The sequence below is a fragment of the Canis lupus genome, chromosome 21 (genome assembly GCF_048164855.1).
Source record: "Canis lupus baileyi chromosome 21, mCanLup2.hap1, whole genome shotgun sequence".
NCBI classification, from domain to species: domain Eukaryota; kingdom Metazoa; phylum Chordata; class Mammalia; order Carnivora; family Canidae; genus Canis; species Canis lupus.
In genome coordinates, this window is record NC_132858.1 from 8,753,117 (window position 1) to 8,777,209 (window position 24,093).

The window sequence follows — 24,093 nt, forward strand, 5'->3', positions numbered from 1 at the left end:
ATTTTCACCCCCTGGTTCTAGATTCAAGGGGGACAGCATGTTCTGCATGCAGCGCCCTGGGCTGCAGTGAGCCCCTGCACACCCCGTCTTCACCCATCAGACCTCTGAGATTTCAGGTGCCGCTGGGAGTGACGTTGGGAGAGGTGATGACTCCCTAACTGACAAGTCTAAGGGAATTCAAGTCGGGGGGTGGTGGCTTCTGGGTATAGAAATACGCTAGGGTTCCCATCTTAGCCAGATGGGAACTGCTCGGAGGAGGGTGTTTCCAGGATCGCCAGCATTCCTGGCTCGTGGCCATGGAGGGATGCACTCTGGAATCCAAACCTTTTCCTGCTGTTTCCTCAATGTTTCATAAGCAGCCAACCATATTCTACCAAAATTCTCGGAGGCAAAGAGCTCACAGCCACGCGTGCCCCTCATGTGCAGAGCACCAGACACATCTCATTTCACACCGTGGATCACCTGGCAGGATACAGGCCCAAGGAGATGGATGGATACGTGGAGGTACAACTCCCTCATGGCAAGGAAATTGCCAGCTCGTCCACAGAGCACCTTGCTGGAGCCTCACAGCCCCCACCAAGAAAGCTGAACTAATGTTACCCCAATTTCAAAGCTGTTACCTGAGGCCCAGAGAGGCTGGGTGGTGGGCTTGGGCTGCACAGCTACCAGGATCGGACCAAGCCCCACCTGGGATGATGCACATGCAGGAGTAGAGATGCTTCCCCTGCAAACCTCTCAGTTTCAGCTCCCATGACACATGAGTCCCTGGACAGGAAGGACATGGGAGGGATACTACGTGTGCCTGCTGTTCTAGAAACAGTAGCACCTTCCTGCCCAGGTCACTGTGCATCCTCACGCCCTCCTCATGCCTTCTCATTTGCTTCTCAGGGGTGAGTGGTGGGCCAGCCAGAGTCACCTCCTCCAACTGCCTCTCTGATCAAGAGTAGGCTCTGGCCTTTTCCGTCTTCACCAGGTTTTATGTCATTATGAAAATTATATCAGTCCTGGAATGAACCATCCATTCACTGTTCCTGGTCTACCACCGCCCAGTCGAGTGTGAGCTCCATCAGATCAGAACCTTTAACACACCTACAAAGTGGTATTTAGCAGGCCCCCAACAAGCGGGTCCCCCCTCCACAATGGATACCCACTTTATGTATGAGCCAACTGAGGTCAGAACAGGGAACCACAGGATGCCAAGTGGCACCCCATCTTTTCCTCCACCGAAACCCCTCCCTCTGGTCTGACATATGCTTGTTTTAATGAGGATCCCAATAACCTCAGCCTCAAACTCACTATTAGGAGTAGAAATGTGTGGATGATGTCCAGCCTTGGGCCATGACCTCTTAGACCTCAGAGTGATCTAATCGCTGATAATATCATAGAACACACCAAGGTTGCTGAAGGCACAGCTTCAATTCCACACATACAGCGTCTCACTGTGTGATGGGGCTGAGGTGAGTATAATCTCTGGATACCAGAAGCACACTGTGCAACAGGACAAAGGCTGCTTGAATGACTATGAATGACTATCTTAGTACATCCCATGGAGGGACACCTGGGGTGACTCATTGGTTGAGCATCTGCTTTTGGCTCAGGTTGTGATCTCAGGGTCCTGGGATTGAGTGGCGCATTGGGCTCCCGGCAGGAAACACACCTCTCCCTCTCCCTGTGTCTCTACCTCTCTCTCTCTGACTCTCATGGATAAATAAATAAAATGTTTTTTAAAAAAATACGTCCCATGGAAATACTATGGGTAAACCTGGGGATGTGGCAAGCCGGGGGTCAGATCGCCGGAGGCTGGCGTCACACTTCACATGGAAGTGCATTCGGGTGACCTTTCATGAGGCAGGCCCACAGCCACAACAGCTCCGAGCCCCCTGGTCATTCCTCAGACAAGAAGCTGGAAGTCATGCTTCCAACTACAGCCAGATGGCCACTGGCCACTGTGCACCCAAGGGCAGGGAGACCCAGTCGGGAAGGCAGAAGCAAACCCATCCTGTACGCCAGGACCCGCAGGTCCTGGTGCCATGAGCCTGAGTCAGACTTATGGTTTGCTCATCCCAAGATTTCTCTGCAACAAATTCATCCCATCTACAGTAAGGAAACAAATCGATCAAAACTGTGCAGCTGTCTGAAATTCACCAAATTAATTGCAACCTCAAAGCCCCAAACTAACTTCTAATTTGGGGGTCTTGTCTGAATCCATATCAAATTTGGAGTTCCGTGAAGGTCCTCCCCTCCACCCCGTGTCCAGGCCATGGGGCAGCAGCAGTACCTCCAGGGACGGGATGCCCTTGCCCACGGGCTGCGGGTACTCGCGCAGAAGCCGCTCCTCGTCCAGGAACTTCCCATCACGCCCGTTGCTGGCCGGCTGGAAGAGCCCGTAGTTCAGGACGTCCTTCAGGCTCTGGTTCAAGGAACACAGGATCCGCTGCTTTGCAACCCACACGGTCGCATCCGGGTTAAACCGAATGCACTTCTGCAAGGAAGGACAAAGACACCTGGTCAGTGGTGCAGCCCAACCCGCACGTGGCCAGAGATGTCAAGGTGTTTCCATATAGGTTCTCGGAGCAGCAGACCCCCCAACTTTTCAGGATGAGAAATGATGGAGACACCGAGTAAATATAAAAGGAGAACAGTGAGGATTGAACCATGGGCTTCTGTGGCCTTGACTCAGAACCAGGTATCTGCAGGGTTCTTCTGGTCACCAACACCGCCTATTGCCTTGGGCTGCTCCCACACCTGCGTGGAGCTCCTCAAATCCCAGCGCTTGTGGAGACAGTGCAGACCCAGCACCGCAAAACACCACCACTCAACAGAGCATCTGGGGCCGCACGTCCAGGTGGGCCTCACAACCTGCCCTTCTCACAAGTGTGAAGGTGACACTGCTGCAGCCAGTCAGGGGAACACACCGTGAGGACCGCAGCTCAAGCAAATTATAGCATGATTAAATTTTCACATTGGCTGCACATTGACATCTCAGGTACGGACGGGGGTCTCGACTTGTAACTCCTCTGATGGGAACATCCACGGCAAGCATCTGTGTACCACCCCTGCGGACTCTGAACCTAACAGCCTTGGAACATTGACACCACCCCGCCCAAAGCAGAAAGGAAGGCAATGACGAAACACGGTGTGATTTAAAAATCGTTATCAGTTGCCAGGAGAGCTAATTTCTTAACATCTCTGTAGACAGTGTCTGCAAATCAATCACACTTTCCAAAAACCTAACAGTGCCACTAAGAACCCAAAGGTCACAGCTTGGCCACGCTCTCGGGCCCCTTGTGTGAGATTCACCAACAAGCCATGAAACACAAGTGCCAGGTCACATCTGCTTCTAACTGATCCTTCTCACTTTTTATTGAATTAAAATTATGTTCTGTTGAACAGCCATCAGCAGGAGCTCAAGAGTTTGCTTTATCACTGCAAAAAATGTTCAGAAAGGACAGGAGGCTGGGACCAATTGTCTCCTGGGGGTTCTGCATGGGATGCAGAGGCCCTCCTCCCTTGATCCGGAGCCTGAGCTTTGGGGAGAACCTCCCAGTGGGGTAAGATAAGCCAGCTACTCTCAACAATGAGGAACGTTCAGCAGGCAGCCAGAATCCCACCCCCCAGGAAACCTGACCTGGTAGGCCTGAATGCTCCATCTGTCCCTCCCCAGGGCCAAAGGCTGAATTCAAGGGTAACCTTGGAGCTCCTCTTGGGGCTATCAGGCTGAGTGGGGGCCCACTGTGCACTTCAGAGACACTTCATGATTGCCCACAGGTCCGCCCAGCCATGGCTGAGTGAGAAGAATATCTGGAAACTTTGGTACAAAAAACTAGATCTGCTTGATGTGATGAGGTGGGGCCGCAGATAACTTGCCCATTCCTGTGTCAGGAGTCCCCATCAGTCTCTGGTTCTAACCTCGCAGACGTCTAACTCAAGTTCCCTTGGATACCAGCACCCTAGGAAGGCCTGGGCCACCCCCCACACACGCACACACACACTGGCACAGCAAAGGTGGTGCCAACAGGTGAGTACAGAGCAGAGCATGGGCTGGGTCCTGCTCCCAAGGGACCCATGTGCTCACAAGTCATCACAGAGAGCACACTCCACTTTGGGCTGAGCTGGGGATGCAGAGCCTATGCCCTGGGCAGGCCAGCCTTGTACAATTAAAAATCATCCTGCTCTAAGAAACGTCAAGAGGGCCCCATTCAGAAACTTCCAGAAGGAGCAGGAGCCCAGAGGTCAGAAAGGCTTGGGCTTACAACCCAATCATTCACATTAACCCTTTGATCCTGGGCAAACCCACCCACCCAGCAGTCCCCATTCCCAGGATGAAAATCATGGCACCTACACCTACCTGACTCACGGGGCTGTTGTAAGGGTCAAGCAGAAGGTAAATAATACGTGACACTGGGGGTTGACTGTGTCCTGCAAAACATGCTGACGTCCTAACCCCCTTTATCTGTGCATGTGACTTATTTGGAAATAGAGTCTTGGCAGATGTCATCAAGGTAAGATGAAGTCATAACAGAGTAGGGTGGGCCCCGATCTGCTGTGACTGTGTCCTTACGAACAAGGGAAATTTGGACACAGATGTGCACGCGCCACATGAAGACAAAGGCAGAGACGAAGTGTGCATCTGTGAGTCAAGGAGCACCATGGAGCACCAGCAGACCCCAGCAGCTGGGGCAGAGGACTGGCCTGGACGCTCCCTCCCAGCCTCAGGGAGGACCCAGCGCTGCCCATACCTGGATGGGCAGACTCCAACCTCCAGGGCCAGGAGACAATAAATGTTTGTGGCTGAAGCCCCGTCTTTCAGAGCAGGTTATAGTGGCCCCAGGAATGAACACACAGAAAGGTATATCACGCCCGCCATCCTTTCTGGGGAGAGCTCCGAGGTCTGAGCACCGTGCTCCCTGGTAGCCCTTTTTCTTCCATGTGCAATGGGTGCTACCTGCGTGCTCACACTTGGCACCGGAAAAGCCATGGGGCAGCCAGTTCAGAAGACACTGGACAAATCTCGCTTCCCTTCCACACTTACCCCTCATCAACTCCCTTCCTTACCAAGCATCCCCATCAGGCAAAGCCTCACTGCAAGAAAAGCCCTGACATGGGTGACCCAATCAGTGAATGACAGCCGAGAGCCACAAAAAGTATAATGAGCAAACCAGCTCTAGACCATATTTGGGGCCATGAAAGAATAAACTACGAGACAGGATGGAGAACTGAAAGCAAATGCCCAACAACCCCCATGGACGCCCCAGGGGGAAGTAAGTACGCTGCCTGGGAGGGCATGCACACCATGGAGACGCTGCCCAGGAACAAAAAGGCACATGAGAGTCTGCATGGGAATTTCAGGTGGAGGGCTCAGCACAGGATTAGCAGGGGACAAATCTGGGAGAAGTGGCGAGCCTGGCAGGTGGAGCACTGACAATTTTTACCCTAAGTGACCTTTCTGCATCCTACTCTTAACCTGATGCAGTATTGAGAAGTACTGGTGCCATATTCCCATCTCCCTACAGCCCTGTGAGATGGGGAGTCTTCATAATCTGTTACCGGTGTTCCAGGGTAAGCAATTTGCTAGAGGACTCACAGCACAGGGAGGCTGCAAAGACAGCCTGTGGGTCAGGAATTCCAGCGCCCAACCACTGCCACGGAAGGGCTGCTTGAGGGAATACCTTTACTCCTCTAGCTTCTGTCTTCTGCATAAAGGGTCCTACACCAGCACCAGGGTGGGCATGGGTGGGGGGACAGGAAATGACTGAGACAGAGGTCTTGTCCCTTAAGAAGCTCAGAACCTGGAGGGAAAGGACAATGATAGTGATGGTGGTGATGGTGGTAGTGGTGATGGTGGTGATGGTGTTGGTAGTGGTGGTGATGGTGGTGATGGTGGTGATGGTGTTGGTAGTGGTGATGATGGTGGTGATAGTGGTGATGGTGGTGATGGTGGTGGTGGTGGCGATGGTGGTGGAGGGGATGGGGGGGATGGGGATGCAGGTGCTGGTGGTGATGATGGTGGTAATGGGGGTGGCTATGGATGATACAGCTGTGGTTAACATTTCTTGAATCCTAAAATGCCAGGAACTATACTAACTATATTTACCTTCACTGTAACCATGAGTGAATAGTATTATCATTATTATTGTTGTTGTAAATTATACATTTATGTATTTATACATGATAAATACAATCTATATAATATATATTTACATACAACAAATACGATAATTACTACTAGTATAAAAACAATCATTATTATTATTATTCCCGGATTGGGAAGCAGAGCCTCAGATTCTCAAATAACTACCTCAAAGCCACATGTCTAGAAAGTGGTGGAGGTTTAATGTGAACCCAAGTCGAGTCTGCCTGGCTCCTGAGTCCTCGCTATTTAACTTATGCATTATCTTTTCCCCAATATACACCTGGCCACCCTCAGATTATAAAATACTTGATAGTCCCTGAGAAAACCTATGTTCAGCTCTGTTGTAGATCAGGGAAATACTTACTGCCTTTGTTCCGAGTTTCCAATCATCTGTCGATTTGCCCCAATGTTGAATATTGACAATTACAAGGGAGAAACAGTTTAATCTCCATAACAAAGGACAACATTTGGGAAATTCTAAATAATTTTTTTCAAAGAAGTAAAATCTAGCCTCTGAGGTGCCAGTAGCTTTTAAAAATAGACAAAGTGACAAAGCGCTGGGCACACTGGCACTGGGGACGATGCATGGTGCGTGGTGCCACAGACATAAAACTATAGCTGCATCTCTGGAAAAAGCAGAGGAGAACTATGGTCTTCTTCCACTTAGAAGAACCCTGGCCGGGCTTTGGCCCTCAGAAGAGCAACAAAGCACATGCCACAAAGATTTTTACCCAGTATAAATTCACAACTGAAATACAACTCAGAACCAGCTCCTCAGCCTGACAATGGGGGAATGGTCACTCTACAGGGCATTTAATACAAAGGAACACACTGTCCATGAACCTAAGCACACAGGTCAGGTAAACACATGGGGAATCGGACACCAAGGACAAACAAATAACTCAAGTGTCAACTGTTGCTGACACCCAATCTAACAACCCAACTCATCCCAAACTGACCCCCCACCCCGACCTTCACCTTTGTCCTATTCCCCCCACGCCTTCTACCCTCATCTTCCTTCTGAATCTCAATGGTGGGACCACCTCCTATACCAGAACACCAGGAGATGCTCCTGACTCCTCTTTCTCTGTGCCTTCTGGATCAGCCTAGGTTCATCTGTGGCCTGGAATGCTTGAGTCCCCATCTGTGCTCCCAGCACTGCCCCACAGGCCCCCATCCTTTCCCACCTGGGCTACTCCAGTAGTCCCTACACAAAGCTCACCTGCATGCCCGTTAGGCCCATGTGACTTCACTCCAGTCCCATCACCTGTGTCCCCTCTTGATCCAATTACTCACACGCCTGGGCACTCAGGGCCCATGCTTCCACCCAAGGGACACAGTGAAGGAAGAACTTTGGCCTGGACCCTACCTCCTTTTCAGGACATCTGTCTATCAAAGCCTCCTCTGCCCTTGCCCCAACCCCTGCACCTGCACGTGCACGCGCGCACACACACACACACACACACACACACAAAGAAAGGCACAAACACATACACACTCCAGCACTGCCAAACCACTCTCAGTAATTCTCTGGCATGCCAGGCTCTGTACGTCCTTGCGCACTTGTGCCTCCAGCTAACCACCCCTTCCCCTCCTCAACTGCCAGCGGAAATCACACTCACTCTTCCCAGCTGGGTCCAGGACTCTCCCACTCTGGCCTCACCCCAGGTTGAGCTGATCAGGGAGTGTCCTGAACTGAACCCAGGGAGCTGGTCTACTGCCCATGGAGTACAGTCCAAGCTAATTGGCTGACCCCTGCTCCCTCCTGTCCAGCCTGTGGGTCACGGCTTCTCCATCTTGCGTTTTTTTCCTATAGGAGGGACACACCAGCATGTACTTTGCCTTATGACATTTCAGTAACTGTCACTTTTTGATCTCCTGGTGTGACACCCTAAATACCGAGACACCCAGATCCATCTGAAAACCTCCCTGTCAGGGCTGAGCTGGGTGGCTTAAGGTATGGTAAACTTACAAGTGGATGTAACGATACCTCCAAGCCCCCAATCAGAGTGGCTTCTCCCTTTGCTCCTGACAAGGAGTGCACTCACAGCAGATGGGAAGGGATGTGGGGCTGACAGGGCAGAGAACTGCAAAATCCAACAGGGAGAGCTGGTCTCTGTGACCAACATCAGCCTCGGTTTAAGGATCTGTCCAGGAAGCTCCTGGGGTTCCTTTGGGCCAACTCCAGTTCTCTTCAGGTTTTCTCAGCCCCCAGGGGCCCTGACTTCTTGGGGGAGGCACGTTCAAGCACAGGGAAACCAACTACAGCTTCTTCCAAGATGCCCACCCAATACCCAGCTGATCAGCACTCCTCCCTACTCTGGACTATGAGCTGCTCCGTGAGAACAAGGGTGTGTGTCTCTCTCTTGGCACAACAATACTTGAAGCCTTGTTAATACAGATGAAACTGAATTGCGCTGAACCCAACATTCCAGAAATGGAACACTTCCAGGTGATATAATCCAATGTAAAGTAGAGTCTGGTCTTGATCACAGTGAGGATGGTGGGAGATATCATGACCGAGGGCTTGCTTGGCACCCAGGTACTGTGAACTTATCATCTCATCAGAATACAGCAAAGGTCTGGAGAGGGCAGACTGCAGCCGTGTTTGCAGAGATGTAGGCAGCACAGCTACAGTCGGCTGGGTGGGTACCTATGTGAAACTCCACCCTCCACTTGTAAAACTCATGGCCAAATTCAAATCTAAAGTGAAGAGAGTGAGAGAAGCCTACTCTCCTACTTGGTCAATGTGAGTTGTAGCCACTCTGCAAGATGTGAGGCTGGCTAACAACCGAGAATACTAAGACACAAGGGAAAGAATACTGGCCTTGGAGACAGGTCAAGGCAGACGCTCAGTGTGGATGTGCCACATTTGCTGTGTGTATCAGTTTTCCAGCACTGTCTTAACAAAACATCACAGATGGGGGCTCAAAACACAGATCTTCATTGTCTCCTAGTCCTGGAAGCTGGAAGTCCAATATGCAAGTGTAGGCTGGCTCCCCCTGTGCATGTCTGTGTCCCAATCTCCTTTTAAGACACCATTCCCATTGGATTAGGTCCCACCCTAGTGACCTCATTTTACCTTGTCTTTAAAGACCCCACCTCCAAATATACTCACAGCCCAAGGTGCTAGGGGTTAGAACTTCTACATGGGGATTGAGGTGGGGGGACAACTCAGGCCATAACACTGTGACCACAGCCACGTCTTGGCCTCACATTAAGCAACACATGCTCCAGGTAGGCCACATCTATGTTGTCAACTAACTCACATGATCCACAGAGGATCAAGAACTTTGTGCTCTGGGGCCATGTACCCACCAATGCTCAAGTGGTCAGCCAGTCTCCTGGGGCAGAAGGAGGAGGAAGTTGGACAGGATTGTTTTTGATCTGCAACATCGTGACAAGAGAATTTTATGGAAAAGAGTAATCTGCTCTTCAAATCTGTTCTGGGTCCTGTACAATGGGGGTAATGGCAGCAGTCATTCTGGTGGTCTTACAAGGGTCAGGAAATGTCTAGACAAAGCTTGGAAGAATGGTAAATATTATACTACATAAAATATGCATTGTTATAGTGCACTGTCAAGGCAAGAACCATCAACAACACAAGGCTGGACTGCACAGATATATTCAGCCCACCACCTCCAACACATCTGTTCACTCACATTCCCCAGAGAGACTTTAATCCACATCATCCTTGACTTCCACCCAGAACAAGTTAAAAAAAAATATGGGGTGGGGGGCAGCTACCAAAGCATTTGGGGATGGTGGTACCAAAGGGACATTCCCTGCATCACCCTGGGCCAGCTCCCGGACCCAGAGCTGCAGACACAGACCCCCAAGGAGAATAAATATCCCAGCTCTGCCGGTGCTTACAGGCAGCTTTCAGCAAGAACTCAGGATGTTCTGAAAGAAATCCAAGCTTCTGAGCGCATCACTCATTGCAAAGAGGTGCATTTCACATGTAAAACTTCCTTTGGATCACACTTGATGCCATTATCAGTCCTGTTATGATGCATTTTCAAAAAACCATAATAAACAAAACTTGCCAGGAGCCATCTGAAGGTGCATTCAGGCATGTTTTGGCCCTTTAACAGCTGTTCGTGTGCAATCTGTAGATTTACACACCTCCAAAAATGAGCCAACACCAAGGCAACCCAACCCGGGACTGGGTGGTTTCCAAATGTACCTGTCCAAACGAAACAATGCTTTCTGCTATGGACAAAGACCTCTCAGGCTGGGGGCCTATCGCAGCAAACAGTTATTTCTCCCGGCTAACACAGGAAGCTTAAAATAAGGGATTTCTAGGGAAGCAGACATGCTGGGTAACCTTGACTGAGAAGGACAGCCTGATCTGAGGATGCTGAAGTCTAGGAGCCAGGCTGGTGCTTCTGGATGTTTAAACCCTAATGAAAGATAAAGTGGCTGTGGGCTGGTTTTTCCAATCAGAATAAGATTTCTCAAACAGTAAGAGCCGAATCGCTACCTGATGATGTGTTGAAGCGGTGGGAAACCCATGTGTTGTGGCTAATTTTTAAGGGGCTAACTGGCAGCCTCTGCTATTGTCAAGGTGACACTAAACAGAGGCACTGGCTCAGAATCCATCAGTGACTCACACCCTCCTTGGAGGTGAGTTAATTCTCTCCTCTTGATAGCCATTGTCAGGTGGGGCCCCGGAAATGGAGTGAAGGGAAGGACACTGGTGGGGGGGGGGGGTGGATCACATGGTCCTGACCTCCAACACATCTCATGTGCTCCTAGAGGTTGGGATTAGCGCTCCTTAGCCCAAAGAGGAACAAAGAGAGCTCAGAACAGTTCCCAGACCCACACAGCTCCGAGGGGCGGAGCTGCAAAGCCACAAGCCCAGAGGCTGATCCACTAGGTCCCAGCAGCACACAAGGAGCCATGGGTCACAGGGTTGGCCTGGCAGGACCATGAAATGGGTGGGAGATGGGCAGGGGGCTGGACACAGTCCTGGACACAGCATGGACACTGTAGGGTACGACCCCCCCCCCCCATCCATCCAGAGAGGAAATGTGTGAAGAGAAAGGTCAAAACTGAGCGGGCAGCAGTCAGACCCAGCAGGAGTCGTCACAGAGATCAGAAGGTGCCAGAAAAGAAGCACCTCATCCTTGGATTTAACACAGAAAATTAAATATTGATGGCTCAGGCTCTGGCACTGCTACCTTCTGGGTAATTCTTATCAGCCTGGGACACAGGGAGAGGAGGAGATATCTGTTCTTCACCAGGGTGGCCTTTGAACCACAATGTTCTCAACACAATGTGGGATTTACAAAGCTTTTTTTACAGAATGTGTAATAATTCCAGACCAAAGCTACTTCGCCAAATGTTATTTTCTCAGAGAGATTTAAGTGGGTATTAAGTCAAAGCTTAAGCAGAAGGGCACGGCTACTCGGACATTTGTCACACGGGCTATGGGGACTCCGGCAAGCCAGGCTGATGTCTCTCATATATAAAACATTAACCTAATACCCAACAGGAGATGCAGCATGGAACCTTTACAACACACAAAACTGATGCTGGTTAAATAGGGTTTTTAGGGGAGTTTTTTGTTTTTTTTTAATGGCATAAATGAAAATAAAGTCCTTCTCGGCCTTTAGCCAGCTACTATGTGAGATGAATAATAACTGACATGATCAAGACCTCCCCACTGGAGCCTTTGCCTGTGTACAACCCGCCAATTTCCTGATTAAAATTGTGAAGTGTAAACCACTCCTTTTGAGCACAGTGAGGTTGATTATCATCACCATATCACAGAGAAAACAGAGGCAAAGGGAAGTTGGGGACCAGGCAAGAGAGGCTCTCTTTGGCCTTAGCAAGCAATTAATGAAACCACAAAGAAAACCAGAGTCCATGTCTTCCATCCCCCCAAAAGTGATCCAAATGTGCACTACAAAGACATAACAGGTTCACTCAAGCTAGAGATCAACAATCCAGACCATCTGATTCTGTAATACAAAAGGGATGGATGGAGGGAGGGATGGAGGTACAGAATGAGAGATGGAGAACAGATGGATGGATCCATGGTGCATGGGTGGGTGGATGGATGGATGGATAGATAGAAGGATGAATAGATGGATGGATGGGAGGAGGGATGGGAGGATGGATGAGTGGATGGAAGGATGGGTGGATGGAAGGATGGGAGGATGGATGAGTGGATGGAAGGATGGGTGGATGGAAGGATGAATGGATGGATGGATGAAAGGATGGATGGATGGATGGATGGATGGATGGATGGATGGAGAAAAGGATGGATGGATGGATGGATGGATGGAGGGAAGGATGGGTGATAGGTGGATGGATGAGGGATGGAAGGATGATGGATGAGTGGACAAAGGAAGGGAGGGAAGAACAAAAGGATAAATGGATAACTGGTGGATGAATAACATCAAAGAAAAGTTTCAAAAATATACTGTCAAATGAAAAAAGTAAGTTACGAATGACATGCCCAGGATGATGCCAGCTATATATGCTCTTTTTTACACAACACAACACTATAGAGTGGTCACTAATACATAGGAACAGAGAGCAAGAGACAAGAGGAATTCACACTGAATTCATAATAGTGTTTGTCTCTGAGGAGAGGGGGCTGAGCAGGAGAACAAAAGAGACTTTATCAGGAATGTGTTAATCCATGGAATGTTACTCAGCCAGTAGAAACGACAAATACCCACCATTTGCTTCAACATGGATGGAACTGGAGGGTATTATGCTGAGTGAAATAAGTCAATCTGAGAAAGACATATGGTCTCATTCATTCAGGGAATATAAAAAATAGTGAAAGGAATTAAAGAGGAAAGGAGAGAAAACGAGTGGGAAATATCAGAGAGGGTGATGGAACATGAGAGACTCCTAACTCTGGGAAATGAACAAGGGGGAGTGGAAGGGGAGGTGGGCGGGGGAACGGGGTGACTGGGTGACAGGCACTGAGGGGGGCACTTGACGGGATGAGCACTGGGTGATAGGCTATATGTTGGCAAATTGAACTCCAATAAAAAATTAAAAATTAAAAAAAATTTTTTTAAAGGAATGTGTTAATCCTAAGATTAAAAAGTGATAAAATGTAGGGCACCTGGGTGGCTCTATCAGGTAAGCATCTGACTCTTGATTCTAGCTCAGGTCACAATCTCAGGATCATGAGATCAAACATTGGGCTCCAAACTCTCTCCCTCTCCCTCTGTCCCCCGCAACCTTTCTCACATGTGCTTGCTCACTCTCTAAAAAAAAAACCCAAAGTGACAAAATGCTAACTATCACTGTCAATTAGTCATAATAGATACACTAGTATTTATGATACTATTCTTTGACTTCTATATTTTCTATTTTCTTATATTAAAAAAAATAACAATAACAGCATCAAATCAAAATGTAAGGCATTTCTCAGCCTCTTAGGAGCCTCCTTGGCAGGACTGGAGTCAGCCCTGGACCATAATGCACAAACTCAAATTTCTTGAAAAAAGAGCATTAACACCATTCTCTCCTTCAGCCCACTGAATCCTCCTGACTTTTCTTTCAGGGCAGAAAACCTGCTCATGTCAGGATCATGTACAGCTAATTTTCTAATTAAGTATAAAACCCAAACAGGTTTCTTTTTGGTAGCAAACAAGCAAGTGGAATAAGTACCTTCCAAGACAGGAAGATCTAGAAACAAAATGGCAGCCTGAAACACCAATACATTTTTTAAAAAGATTTAATTTATTTATTCATGAGAGACAGAGAGAGAGAGAAAGGCAGAGACACAGGCAGAGGGAGAAGCAGGCGCCCTAGAGGGAGCCTGATGTGGGACTTGATCCAGGACCCTGGGATCACGCCCTGAGCCAAAGACAAATGCTCAACCACTGAGCCACCCAGGTGCTCCAAGTTTAATACATTTTTTGATGCAAGAGTTTTTTGTGTCTATGTTGCCTGGGCTACTGGATCACGTGTGAGGCTGTTTTGGGATGACATTCAAGGCACCAGTGCGGTAGTGTTGGTCTCAGGGGCAGACTTGAGGGGTGGACGTGTCTCCAAGAGAAGCAGCCAACTAAAGAAAACATGGCTGTCTCCCAGTCCACAGAGTGCGTGATTCCACTGAGACAGAATGGCTAGAAATGACAAATCCACAAGGATGGAAAACAGGTGAGTGGTTGTCAGGGGCTGGAGGCGGAGGGCTGGGGGGCTGGGGGGAGCTGGGGACTGATGGCTGCTGGGCAGGGGGGGTTTCCTTCGAGAGTGATGATAATGTTCTAAGATGGCAGTGATGGATACGCTCATCTGGGAATCTATGAAATCTATTGAATTGTACACTTTTCATGGGCACATTGTATGTAAGGTAAATTATATCTCAATTTTTAAAAGAAATATTTTTCCCCCTGTGCTGAGAAGCTATCAAGACGCAGGCATCACATGTTAAAATTTGTGGACCCATGTCACAAGTAAGTCCTCTTCAAACAGCCAAAGCACGCTCTCGTGCTAGAGCCACACCTGCTCTGATCTCACGGACTGTCATCAGGAACCCGTCCTTGGGTCTCTGCCTCCATCCACACCACCCTGGATTCTTGCAGGAGCCTCCTACCTGCTTCTCCTTCCTTCCCTCCTCATGGACCCCACCACCCAGAGAAGCCAAGATCCCCCTTTCTCCAATATTTATGAGGTCATGCACTCTGCACCAAACCTTTCCACAGCAAACTCACTACCCCCACGTCAGCCCCATCACCTCCTTCTGCCATGAGCACCCTCCACCTTCTCTGCTGCGTCAACACACCAAGTTCACTTCCACTTCAGATTTCTGCTCCTGCGTACCTGTTGTTGGGGAAGGTCTGCACAAAGGTCTTCACTGTGCTAACCTGTCATCCTCCAGGGTTCCACTCAGATGTTACCCCTTCACCCGCCAGAGGAGAGGGTTCAGATGACTTCATTCACTGTTTTACAAGACATTGTTCATCCAGTCGCACCAGGCGCTGGGGCACAAGGAAGCCCAGGCCATGAAGCACCTCACACAGGATCAGTGGGGCAGGGGAGGTGCACCGTGTGAGTAGTTGATCTTTATCCTTGAAACAGTATGAGCTCCTAGGGGAGGATGACCAGACATGGATGCAGGGAACTGTGTTTACACTGCACGCAGTCACCTGAGGTGCTGTGTGGGCTGTCCTGGTCCAAGGATACGGGAATAGTAAGGAGTGAGTCCTGGAACTCCTGAGCTTCGTGTGAAAGGTGAGTAGAAGGCAGAGACGTCCCAAGGAAGAGGAGGGATTCTGGGAAAAGGAACCTGGTTGGGATGGAAGACAAGCCCCCCCGCCGATGGAGGCCTACCCGCACCTTCCCCAGCCCCGCCTCCACACCCCTCATCCACCTGGGGCCAGGACACTGCAGAGGACAAGGCAGGAGGATACCTGACCCACAGGCCCCCTCTGGAAAGACAGTCCTAAGACAAACCTTGATGGAGGGAAGCTGGAAGGAAGCTCATTCCCAGAAGTCTGGACCCCATGAACTCCTACAAGAAGACACACGGTGCTCACCTCCAGAGGGGCCAAGGAGTTAGCATGTGCCCACCAATCCACTCAAATGGAGCTTTTCAAGATATCAAGCTGTTCCTGCCCAGGCCTTCCAGAATCTTCTATCATGAGGTAGAATGAGAGGCCAAAAGGGAGCACTAGGGGCTCGATTCTCAGCAACCAAATGAGGATAGGGGCTCAAAGATTGCCAAGATGGGCGAAGAAGTCCTAACATTCAAAATCACAGAAGACCTCAGATAGGACCAAATACAGTGACGTGTCTGTGACAAAGGGTGAGGGAGGGATTAAAACCCAGAGAAGGAAGACGTGGGACCTCTCTGCTGCTGGCATTCTATTTTGATCCTCAATGATAAGCGGAAGGCCAAGGTCACTTGGAAAGCAAGCATGTCTGACAGTCCATTTGGAAGGAAGTGATAGATGATGGAGCGTCCACGTCAGCTGATGTGTGGCAGGGAGACAGTCACGGCGGGGACACGAGGGGCTGCCGCTTTGAGGGAAAAGTTAGAGTGTGTGTATGTGTGTGGGAGAGACAGAAGATGAATGAGCAACAATAAACGTCTTTGAGGGGATCAGGATCACAGCTTAGATGCTTTTTCCTAAATGAAATACCAAAGCTGAAGATACGCTTACATAATAAATGGAAGCATCAGCAAAGCAAAGGAGAGACTCACTGTCCTGAAGCATCTTCCAGGAGGTAGCTGGTCCCTGCACCTCCCTGGACCCATTCAGATAGGTCATGGGGACAGACATGGGGCTGGCAGCTGCCGTGGAGCCCCTGGGGACCGAGCCCTAGGCAGGGGTGGGTGCAGGGGTTGGTGCGTTGCGTACCCAGAAGGCCCCATTCCGTGCTCCTCCTGCCCTCCTCCATGTGCTCAGTGCCAGCTCTGTTCCCACATCCCTCAAAACCATAAATAACAGAAGAACTGTAGCTGGTATTGATTTTGGCACATGCTACTTGCTTCAAAGGCCAAGCCTGCTGACGGGTGCTGCACTTGACCCCACAGGGAGCCCTTCATGCACATGCAGTGACCCAGGGCCCACCTCACTGCGGGGTTCCCCACATGGCCCGTGAACCCTCACTGGGACTGCTCCTCAGGTTTCGAGAGGCCTGGGAAAATGCTCTTGGAAGGATGGTGAGCCCTGCCAAAGGCTTCTCCCAGAGAAGGGAAATTTCACCCTCTGGAGGTGAGACTCAGAGCAGCAGTCACTTTGAGAGAAAACCAGACCTCACCTGGCTGCGTGGGGGGGAGAGGGGGGGCAGGGAACAGGACACACCAGGGGCACAAGAGACACAGCCTCAGGGCTCCTCGAGACATTGCCTCCCCTTGGGCAGGAGGACATGGGGGTGACAACTGGCACAGCAGCTCCCACGGCTCTTCTGGGCAGGATTCCAGGGCCTGTCTCGCATCCCCGGCTCCAGGACTCGACCTGGCAAGGACTCGCACACAGAAACAACGGCTGCTTTGTTACTGGGGTTCATGCCCGTGAGAGTTCTGGTCTCAGCCTCCAGGGGCTTTGTTTGTCTTAACAAAGTGAAGAGAGGTGATCCTTAGAAGGTTCCGGAAACAATTACGCTCCTGGGAGTAGAGACCAAACCCCCGGCGGGCCTTCATAACTGTGGGTCTGAAGAGCAGGTGTCTCTCCATCAGTAATTCTCGACAGGTCCCCGAAGCCTCTGGCATAGTGGACACAATCGCTGCAGGGACGTGAGCCCACCATGCCACCCGCCAGGAAGCGGTCACAGCAGGCAGGGGCAGGACACAGGCTTCCAGGCTGCCTCCTGCTTGCTTCCCTGTGCCCGCCAGACCCAGCGTCATGTCGACCTCTCCCATGTCCCACACCCTTGCTCGCTATCCGTGGAACATCTCAATAGCCATGACGGCAGAAAGGCCTCTCTCTCCACTGTCACTGGTGAGTGCCTCCTGGGTGTGGGCAGTGCCAGCTCCGACCACAGAGACCGATCAAGGTAACAGATGCTCAATGGGCATTTGCTGTCCTCTGGTCCCAGCTGTATGCCCAGCCTGCACCGGCTCACTTCACACCTGCAGGTGGGCCCCAGGCTTGAGACCTTCAGTGTGGTGCCCCAAACACACAGCGGACAGTGGCAGGTGTGACTCTGAGCCATCTCAGACGCACCCGAGCCCGTGCCATACGTTCTGCAAGGCTGCCCGCTGGCTACCTTCCCCGGTGACTATTGGCTGCAGAAGTAGCGAGTGAGTACATGCCACACCAGCATCTGGCAGGTTTGGAGACTCCGGGCCATGTGTCCCAGGCTACCTGCTTCTCACCTGGCCACTGGGACTAGGAGGCCATTGGTGGGGCCCTTAGGGGTGGGTGATGTTCCTTTAAAAAAAAAAAAAGATTTTATTTATTTATTCATGAGAGACACAGAGAGAGAGGCAGAGACACAGGCAGAGGGAGAAGCAGGCTCCATGCAGGGAGCCCGATGTGGGACTCGATCCCGGGACTCTGGGATCAGGCCCTGAGCTGAAGGCAGACACTCAACTGCTAAGCCACCCAGGTGTCCCGATGTTCCGTCTTTTCATCCGATGCTTGTTACACATTGTACCCACTCTGCAGGCTTTCTTTCCACGTGTGTGTGATACAACACCCAGACTGACAATGCTCACAAGTGCTGTCTAGCTCGGGCTGTCTCACAAAGAGAAGTAACACATATGAAGACTTTAACCCGGGGTCTGACCCATGGTGAGTGTTCAGGAAGTGACCAAAGGACGCACTGGCACCGCTCCAGGACCCGGGGATCTCCCACAGAGGGAATGGGTCTACAGGACGCTCCAGGAAGGGAGGGGGATGAGGAAAGCTCGCCCACACACGGTCAGAGCAACAGAGAGACAGCACGTTGCTGACAGCGGCACAGGCTGGGCAGAGACAGCCTGGAGATGATGAAGACGTGTTATTGGAAGAGAGAAGGCTCGCAGAAACCAGGCACACATGCATCCGGAAAGAATGTATCCCAGTTAAAAGAAGGAAGATCTACAAGAGGAAAAGAAGCAGCCATAAAACCTAGGAAAAACAAACAAACAAACAAAAACCAATGACTCAAAAGAATATTTTTCAAGATGAGTCAGTGCAAGGCTATAAAATCAAACAGAAAGCCAGAATCTCAACCACAATCAATCGGGAATTCTGAGGGACAAAGCTGAAGGGGTCCAAGTGAGGACAGCATAAGAGAAGGCTCAAGAACATCGTGGAGGCTACGAGGAGAGGCACCGGTGCTGAAGGCAGATACAAAGATGCCCAAGGGTGCGTGGCCACTTTCCCTGAAACAGAACCCAACCCGCAAGCCAGTAGGAGGCACAGCATGTGAGAAAACCTCCCAGGAATGACGGGAAACAGAGTCTGCAGATGGGAGGTCCTTCCGGGAGAAGCTGGAAGCCAGCACCACCAGCAAGGACCCACAGGCACCAAGCAAGTGCCCAGCAGGCCACACGCCAGGGCCGTGGGCAACGAGAAGCCCAGAGAGCTACCAGGGGCCAACACAGGAAACAGCATGGGGCCCAGGCCTTGAGAGGCACCAGGGAGCCAGCGGTGGGCAGCACGGGCAAGGTGGGCCACACAGAGCTTACACAGCCCGGCAGGTGGGAAAGAGCTCCGTGTACCACCGAGCCCAGAGCATCGAGGGAAGAGGCAGGGCCCACATGGGTGCCAGACGCCCCACTTGCTAATGCGTCCACTGTGTGCATCTCCTCTGTGAGGCTGGTCCCTGTGCCCTCGAGGCCTGGCCTCCGTCCAGCACAAAATAAGTGCTCGGTAAGTGGACCGAGGTGCCGGCAGCACGCTGGGAGGCAGGCAAAGGCAGAGCCGAGGGGAAGGAGGGAAGCGTGGGGCAGGTGCACGATGTGCGGGATGCCCCGAGGACAGGCCGTGCACAAGGCACCCTCGAGCTGAAGCCACACTTAGAATTGACCAGAAACGAGCAACGGGACTTACCGTCTGCTGCAAGTCCTGGATGAGGATCCGGATCACCAGCGTGTTGCCCTGGCTCTCCTCCGTCCTGGCGACACTTGGTTTCTCCGCTGTGGCCCGGATGGTGTCATAGATGGTTTCTTCCTTGGAGCTGTCCGACTCTGACCCCACGGAGTAGTCGGAGAAGCTCTGGGCCATCTCGTCCTCGCTGGATGTCGGGCTGCGCGGCATGGCTGCCCTACGTCTGGAAGGAGGGGAAGAAGGAACACAACAGAGGGATGAATACGGCCCCCAGAAACCCAGGCTCGGTGGAGACTGGTGTCTCAGGTTCACGGTCCTGAACAGCCAGGTGTGATGCATGGACCTTTAAAGGTGGGGAGAACACGGCACCCCAGCTGCTGCCTGGGGCCTGGACCAGGACGCAGCCAGGGCCAGGATGGGGGGCCCACAGGCTCTGCCCCAGAGCTGGGAAACCCGGCACGCAAAAGGAGCCCTAACTAGTGGTGGCCATGGCCACAGCTCACAGGGATGCACCAAAAAGCCATGGGGGAAGTTTGAAACCTTCCAAGGTAATAAAAAAGGGCTACCTTTTGTTTTTCTTTGAAGACAGAGCAGCAGGAAAGGAAGAAATGCAAACTTCAGGACAGAACAGTACCAAGTTCCTGCTTTAATAACCCCTCTGCCTCAGACACAGAGCAGTGATAGGTAACGTGTAAAAATAGACCAGAGCTGGGGGTGCAGCTTCCTCACCATCCAGTATAGTGGAGGTTCCCCGGCAAAGACCAGGTCAGTGAACTCTGTAAAGGAGCTCAAGGCTCTGTGCATATGGCAAGTGGACAGGATCACTCCCTGCAGAAAAGGGGCTGTCCTGAGCAAGCAGGGATGTAGGCCACCCGGATCGTTCAGGGATTGCCCAGCCAAGGCCTGGCGTCTTCCCACCGAGGGCACAGCTGCCAGTGGAGGGCCCGTTTACCTGGGGAGGACCCCAAAGAGAAGATCCAGTGATTAACGGGAGGGAAGGGGGAGGGAGGAGCTCACCTGTGCATCTGCCCCAGGCTCCAGGCCCAGCAGGTGCTTGGGTGAGCAGCCCCTGCTCTCGTGTTTCATGGTCAGGGGAGGCTCAGAAAAGTCCCAGGAGGGGCACAGTTCACCCTGTGCCAATTCTGTGCTCATCGTGGGAAAACTGACACCCACTGTGTTATTTCCAGAGTTCATGTAACGACAGCAAACAGGCCCTGGAGGCATTCCACCGCTCTGCCTGCGGGGTCAGTCCTGGGATGCAGGGAGCCACCACGGGCACTTTCATCTCCACCCCAGACTTTCCTGGGGTCACCAGACATCCAGGTGTGCACAAATTCTAACAGAGCAAAGAAGCTGCACCCCCTCCCCAGACCATGACCGGGGTCAGGGGCTCCCCTCATAGCCAAGAGGATCTGCACTGTCCTTGGGGTAGGGGCCAAGATTCATGCAGCCAAGACTGTTTTGTTTTGCCAGCACAGGGTTTGTTTGTTTTTTTTTAAAGAAAATTTATTTATTCATGGAAGACACAGAGAGAGGCAGAGACACAGGCAGAGGGAGAAGCAGGCTCCATGCAAGAAGCCTGACATGGGACTCAATCCTGGGGATCCAGGATCATGCCCTGAGCCAAAAGCAGATGCTGAACCACTGAGCCACCCAGGTCCCACCTGCACAGGGTTTTAAATGTTGGCTAACTTGAAGATTTCATATGAAAACCCAGACTTGGGGGTACCTGGGTGGCTCAGCAGTTGAGCATCTGCCTTTGGCTCAGGTCCTAATCCCAGGGATAAGGAAGGAAGGAAGGAAGGAAGGAAGGAAGGAAGGAAGGAAGGAAGGAAGGAAGGAAGGAAGGAAGGAAGGAAGGAAGGAAGGAAGGCCCAGATTTCTGATTTATGGTGACCAATAGGAGGCTCTGAAGATTCTGGGGTCTGCCCTGTGGCACCCAGGAGCTGGGACAAACTGCAATAACACCCTCCCCACCCAGCCTGCCCCCCTCCCTCCGGGTCTGCCTCAGGATCTCCTCATTAACACCCTTACCTTCCCGGCCCTCTCCGATGAGTTTGAGAGCCTGACAACAGAGCCATCCATTTTCACACTGGCCCCCATCTCCTCTAGAACACCCATGACCCCCGGGGCCAATCGAACAGCAGATCATCCAAATCACCCAGGAAGATTTTATTTTTCTTGATTAAAATTTCCAAAGCTAACCCCACTGTGATTCTGAATTAAAATTTCAGAGCAAATTCACTGCCAGATGCCTTTGTGATCTCGGCTTCATGCTTTCCCAGCCAGGGGAGGGCAAAATCTGGTGACAGGCAAGAGAGCTGTGGCTGGGGACAGGATCTGGGTGTTCCCGGCTCCACCTTAGCAGGGACCCCACTGCCTGGCTCCTTTCTGCCTTCAGCATTTACCCATGGAAAAATAAGTGCCTGGCATAATTACACAGCATACTGTGTGTACGGATCTTGTGATATATAATACAGTAACAACTATAATGTAGGAATAATATAACCATGTGCAATTATTTCTATATTGTGCCTAATTATAACAGTATAATAAATAACATAAACATCCATGTGTACATATATTATAGAATTGCATGTATATGTAATTATTTGCAACTATGTCCCAGGTCCCCATGAAGCATATTTTCTAGAACAATATTTCTTCATCCTGGCCACAGAAGTTACTTGGGGGAGCTTTAAAAAAACACAAGCGCCTGAACTTCTGAATGAACTGGTCTGGGATGGGGTCTCTGAAAGCTCCCCAGGGGTAAGGAGAAGCACCTGCAGCCAGCCTGGGGCTGTCCCTTAAAGAGCTAGGCAGGAGCGCCAGGGTGCAGAGACCCAGGCCTGCCCTTTCCTGGGGGTGAGGGGCAGTGGGAGAGGCGCGGTGCTCACCGCCTCCACAGTCGAATGGACACAGGTGTGTGCGTCCATCCTGTGGGGCTTCCAGTGGTTTCTTTCTGCCCTGAGGGTTGTAAGTTAGCCCAGAACACCTTCTGCTCCCATGAAGAACTGCATAGTCCCCTCCTAAGCCCGTGCGTGGGCCTCTTCCAAACCCAGAAGGAACCAGGGGACACAGAGGGGACACCGTAGCTAGTAAAGTGACCCATTTAGGGGTGGCCTAAAGGTGACCTTGCATGCGCAGGAGGGGGTCCCTGCCTAAGGACCAGTGACACCGTGCGGCTTAGGGGAAGTGGGACACAGGTGGAAGCTGGAGCGGCCATTCCAGGCACAAGGGGTGCACCAGCTTTTCCCACAAAGGATGGCTGCTGGCCCCAGAAAGCTCATGGTCAGGGCAGCACGGTCCTCAGTGTCTGCATGTGGAAGGCAGGCACGTGGACAGCCCCCAGCGGAACGGGGCACAGAGCAGACATAGCGCCCACCACCCCACGTCCTGGCCTCGTGCGTCTGAGACAGTTCAAGTGCCCACTACTAAGAGCAAGCAGGATGCTGAGCCCCCGGTTACCTCCTCGGGGGCACACACAGGCCACTCCCCCGCTGCATTCCGTCCCTGCTTCCTGAAACAGCACCCAGGCCTGAAATCTGAGAACCCCACTGCTCCCCATCTATGCTCCCATGGCCCTTTTTCTCCAAAGTCCTCCACCGCCTCGATGTGATCGTTCCCAGGGTCACCTCGCTCAGGCAGTCTTTCGGTGTCCGTGCACACAGGGGCTCTGTTTATTCACTGCCACCCTCCGCCCCAGCAGTGGGGACACGGTGGGCTGGGCGCTCAGTGCACGGGGGGAAGTGGGCAGAGGGGCCAAAGCACAGGCCCCAAAGCGTCCGGACAGGACAGTGACCTCTGCCGCCGCCGGGATGCAGGAGCACCTGCCGTGTTCCCAGATCTGCAGGTAGCCTCGGGGGCGGAGGGGTGGGGGGCAGATTCCAGGCAGGCACTTGAGAATTCGTTGTCTTTAATGGGTCACTTTACTAGCTACACAACATGTCTGCTGCTGCTGGAACCACGGGGCTGGTGACCCGTCGTGGACACACAGGTCTGAACTGTGAAATGCACACTACCCCCAGGGGGGTTAATTCCCAGAAAATCAAAGGGTGTGGGATGGAATTTGAGGACGTTTATACCCAACTAAAATCAGAGTCAAGTCCAGAAAGAGACCTGACAACCCAGAGAGGAAGGGCTCCCGTGCCCTGACCTCCTCGTGGGGGCCCTGCCACTGGACACCACCACAGCCCCTCACATTGGCCTGGGGGTGACGGTCGCAAAGGGACGTGTCTGCCACCAAAGTGCAGGTACAGATGGTGCCCCTGGATGGGTCCAAAGAGGAAAAGGCAGCCACCTGCACCCTGGTCCTTTGCAGGACGGCCCAGGAGCTCGAGGCAGAGACCTGAGCAGAAGGTCCTGAGCAATGAGATCAGCACACCCATGGGAAAGGCAAAGGCCTGGGAAAACATTTAATTATTAACTCCCAGGCAGGACTGTCAGGGCCAGGGCCAGGAAAGAGAGAGGGCACCTGGCCACGTCTGCATTTTGGGTAAA

At 51.7% G+C, this 24,093-nt stretch overlaps 1 protein-coding gene across 5 annotated transcripts in view; it reads right to left on the minus strand.

Annotated features, from left to right (window-relative positions):
- Positions 1-24,093, minus strand: part of SHANK2 (SH3 and multiple ankyrin repeat domains 2) — a 510,376-nt gene that overhangs the window by 415,692 nt on the left and 70,591 nt on the right. For all 5 annotated transcript variants that reach the window (XM_072790331.1, XM_072790330.1, XM_072790327.1 and 2 more), the window contains exons 3-4: positions 19,597-19,816; positions 2,279-2,482 (exon numbers count right to left, since the gene is read on the minus strand). In XM_072790331.1, coding sequence (XP_072646432.1) covers positions 2,279-2,482; positions 19,597-19,803 — 411 coding nt within the window. In that variant the 5' untranslated portion in view covers positions 19,804-19,816. The remainder of the gene's footprint in view (positions 1-2,278; positions 2,483-19,596; positions 19,817-24,093) is intronic.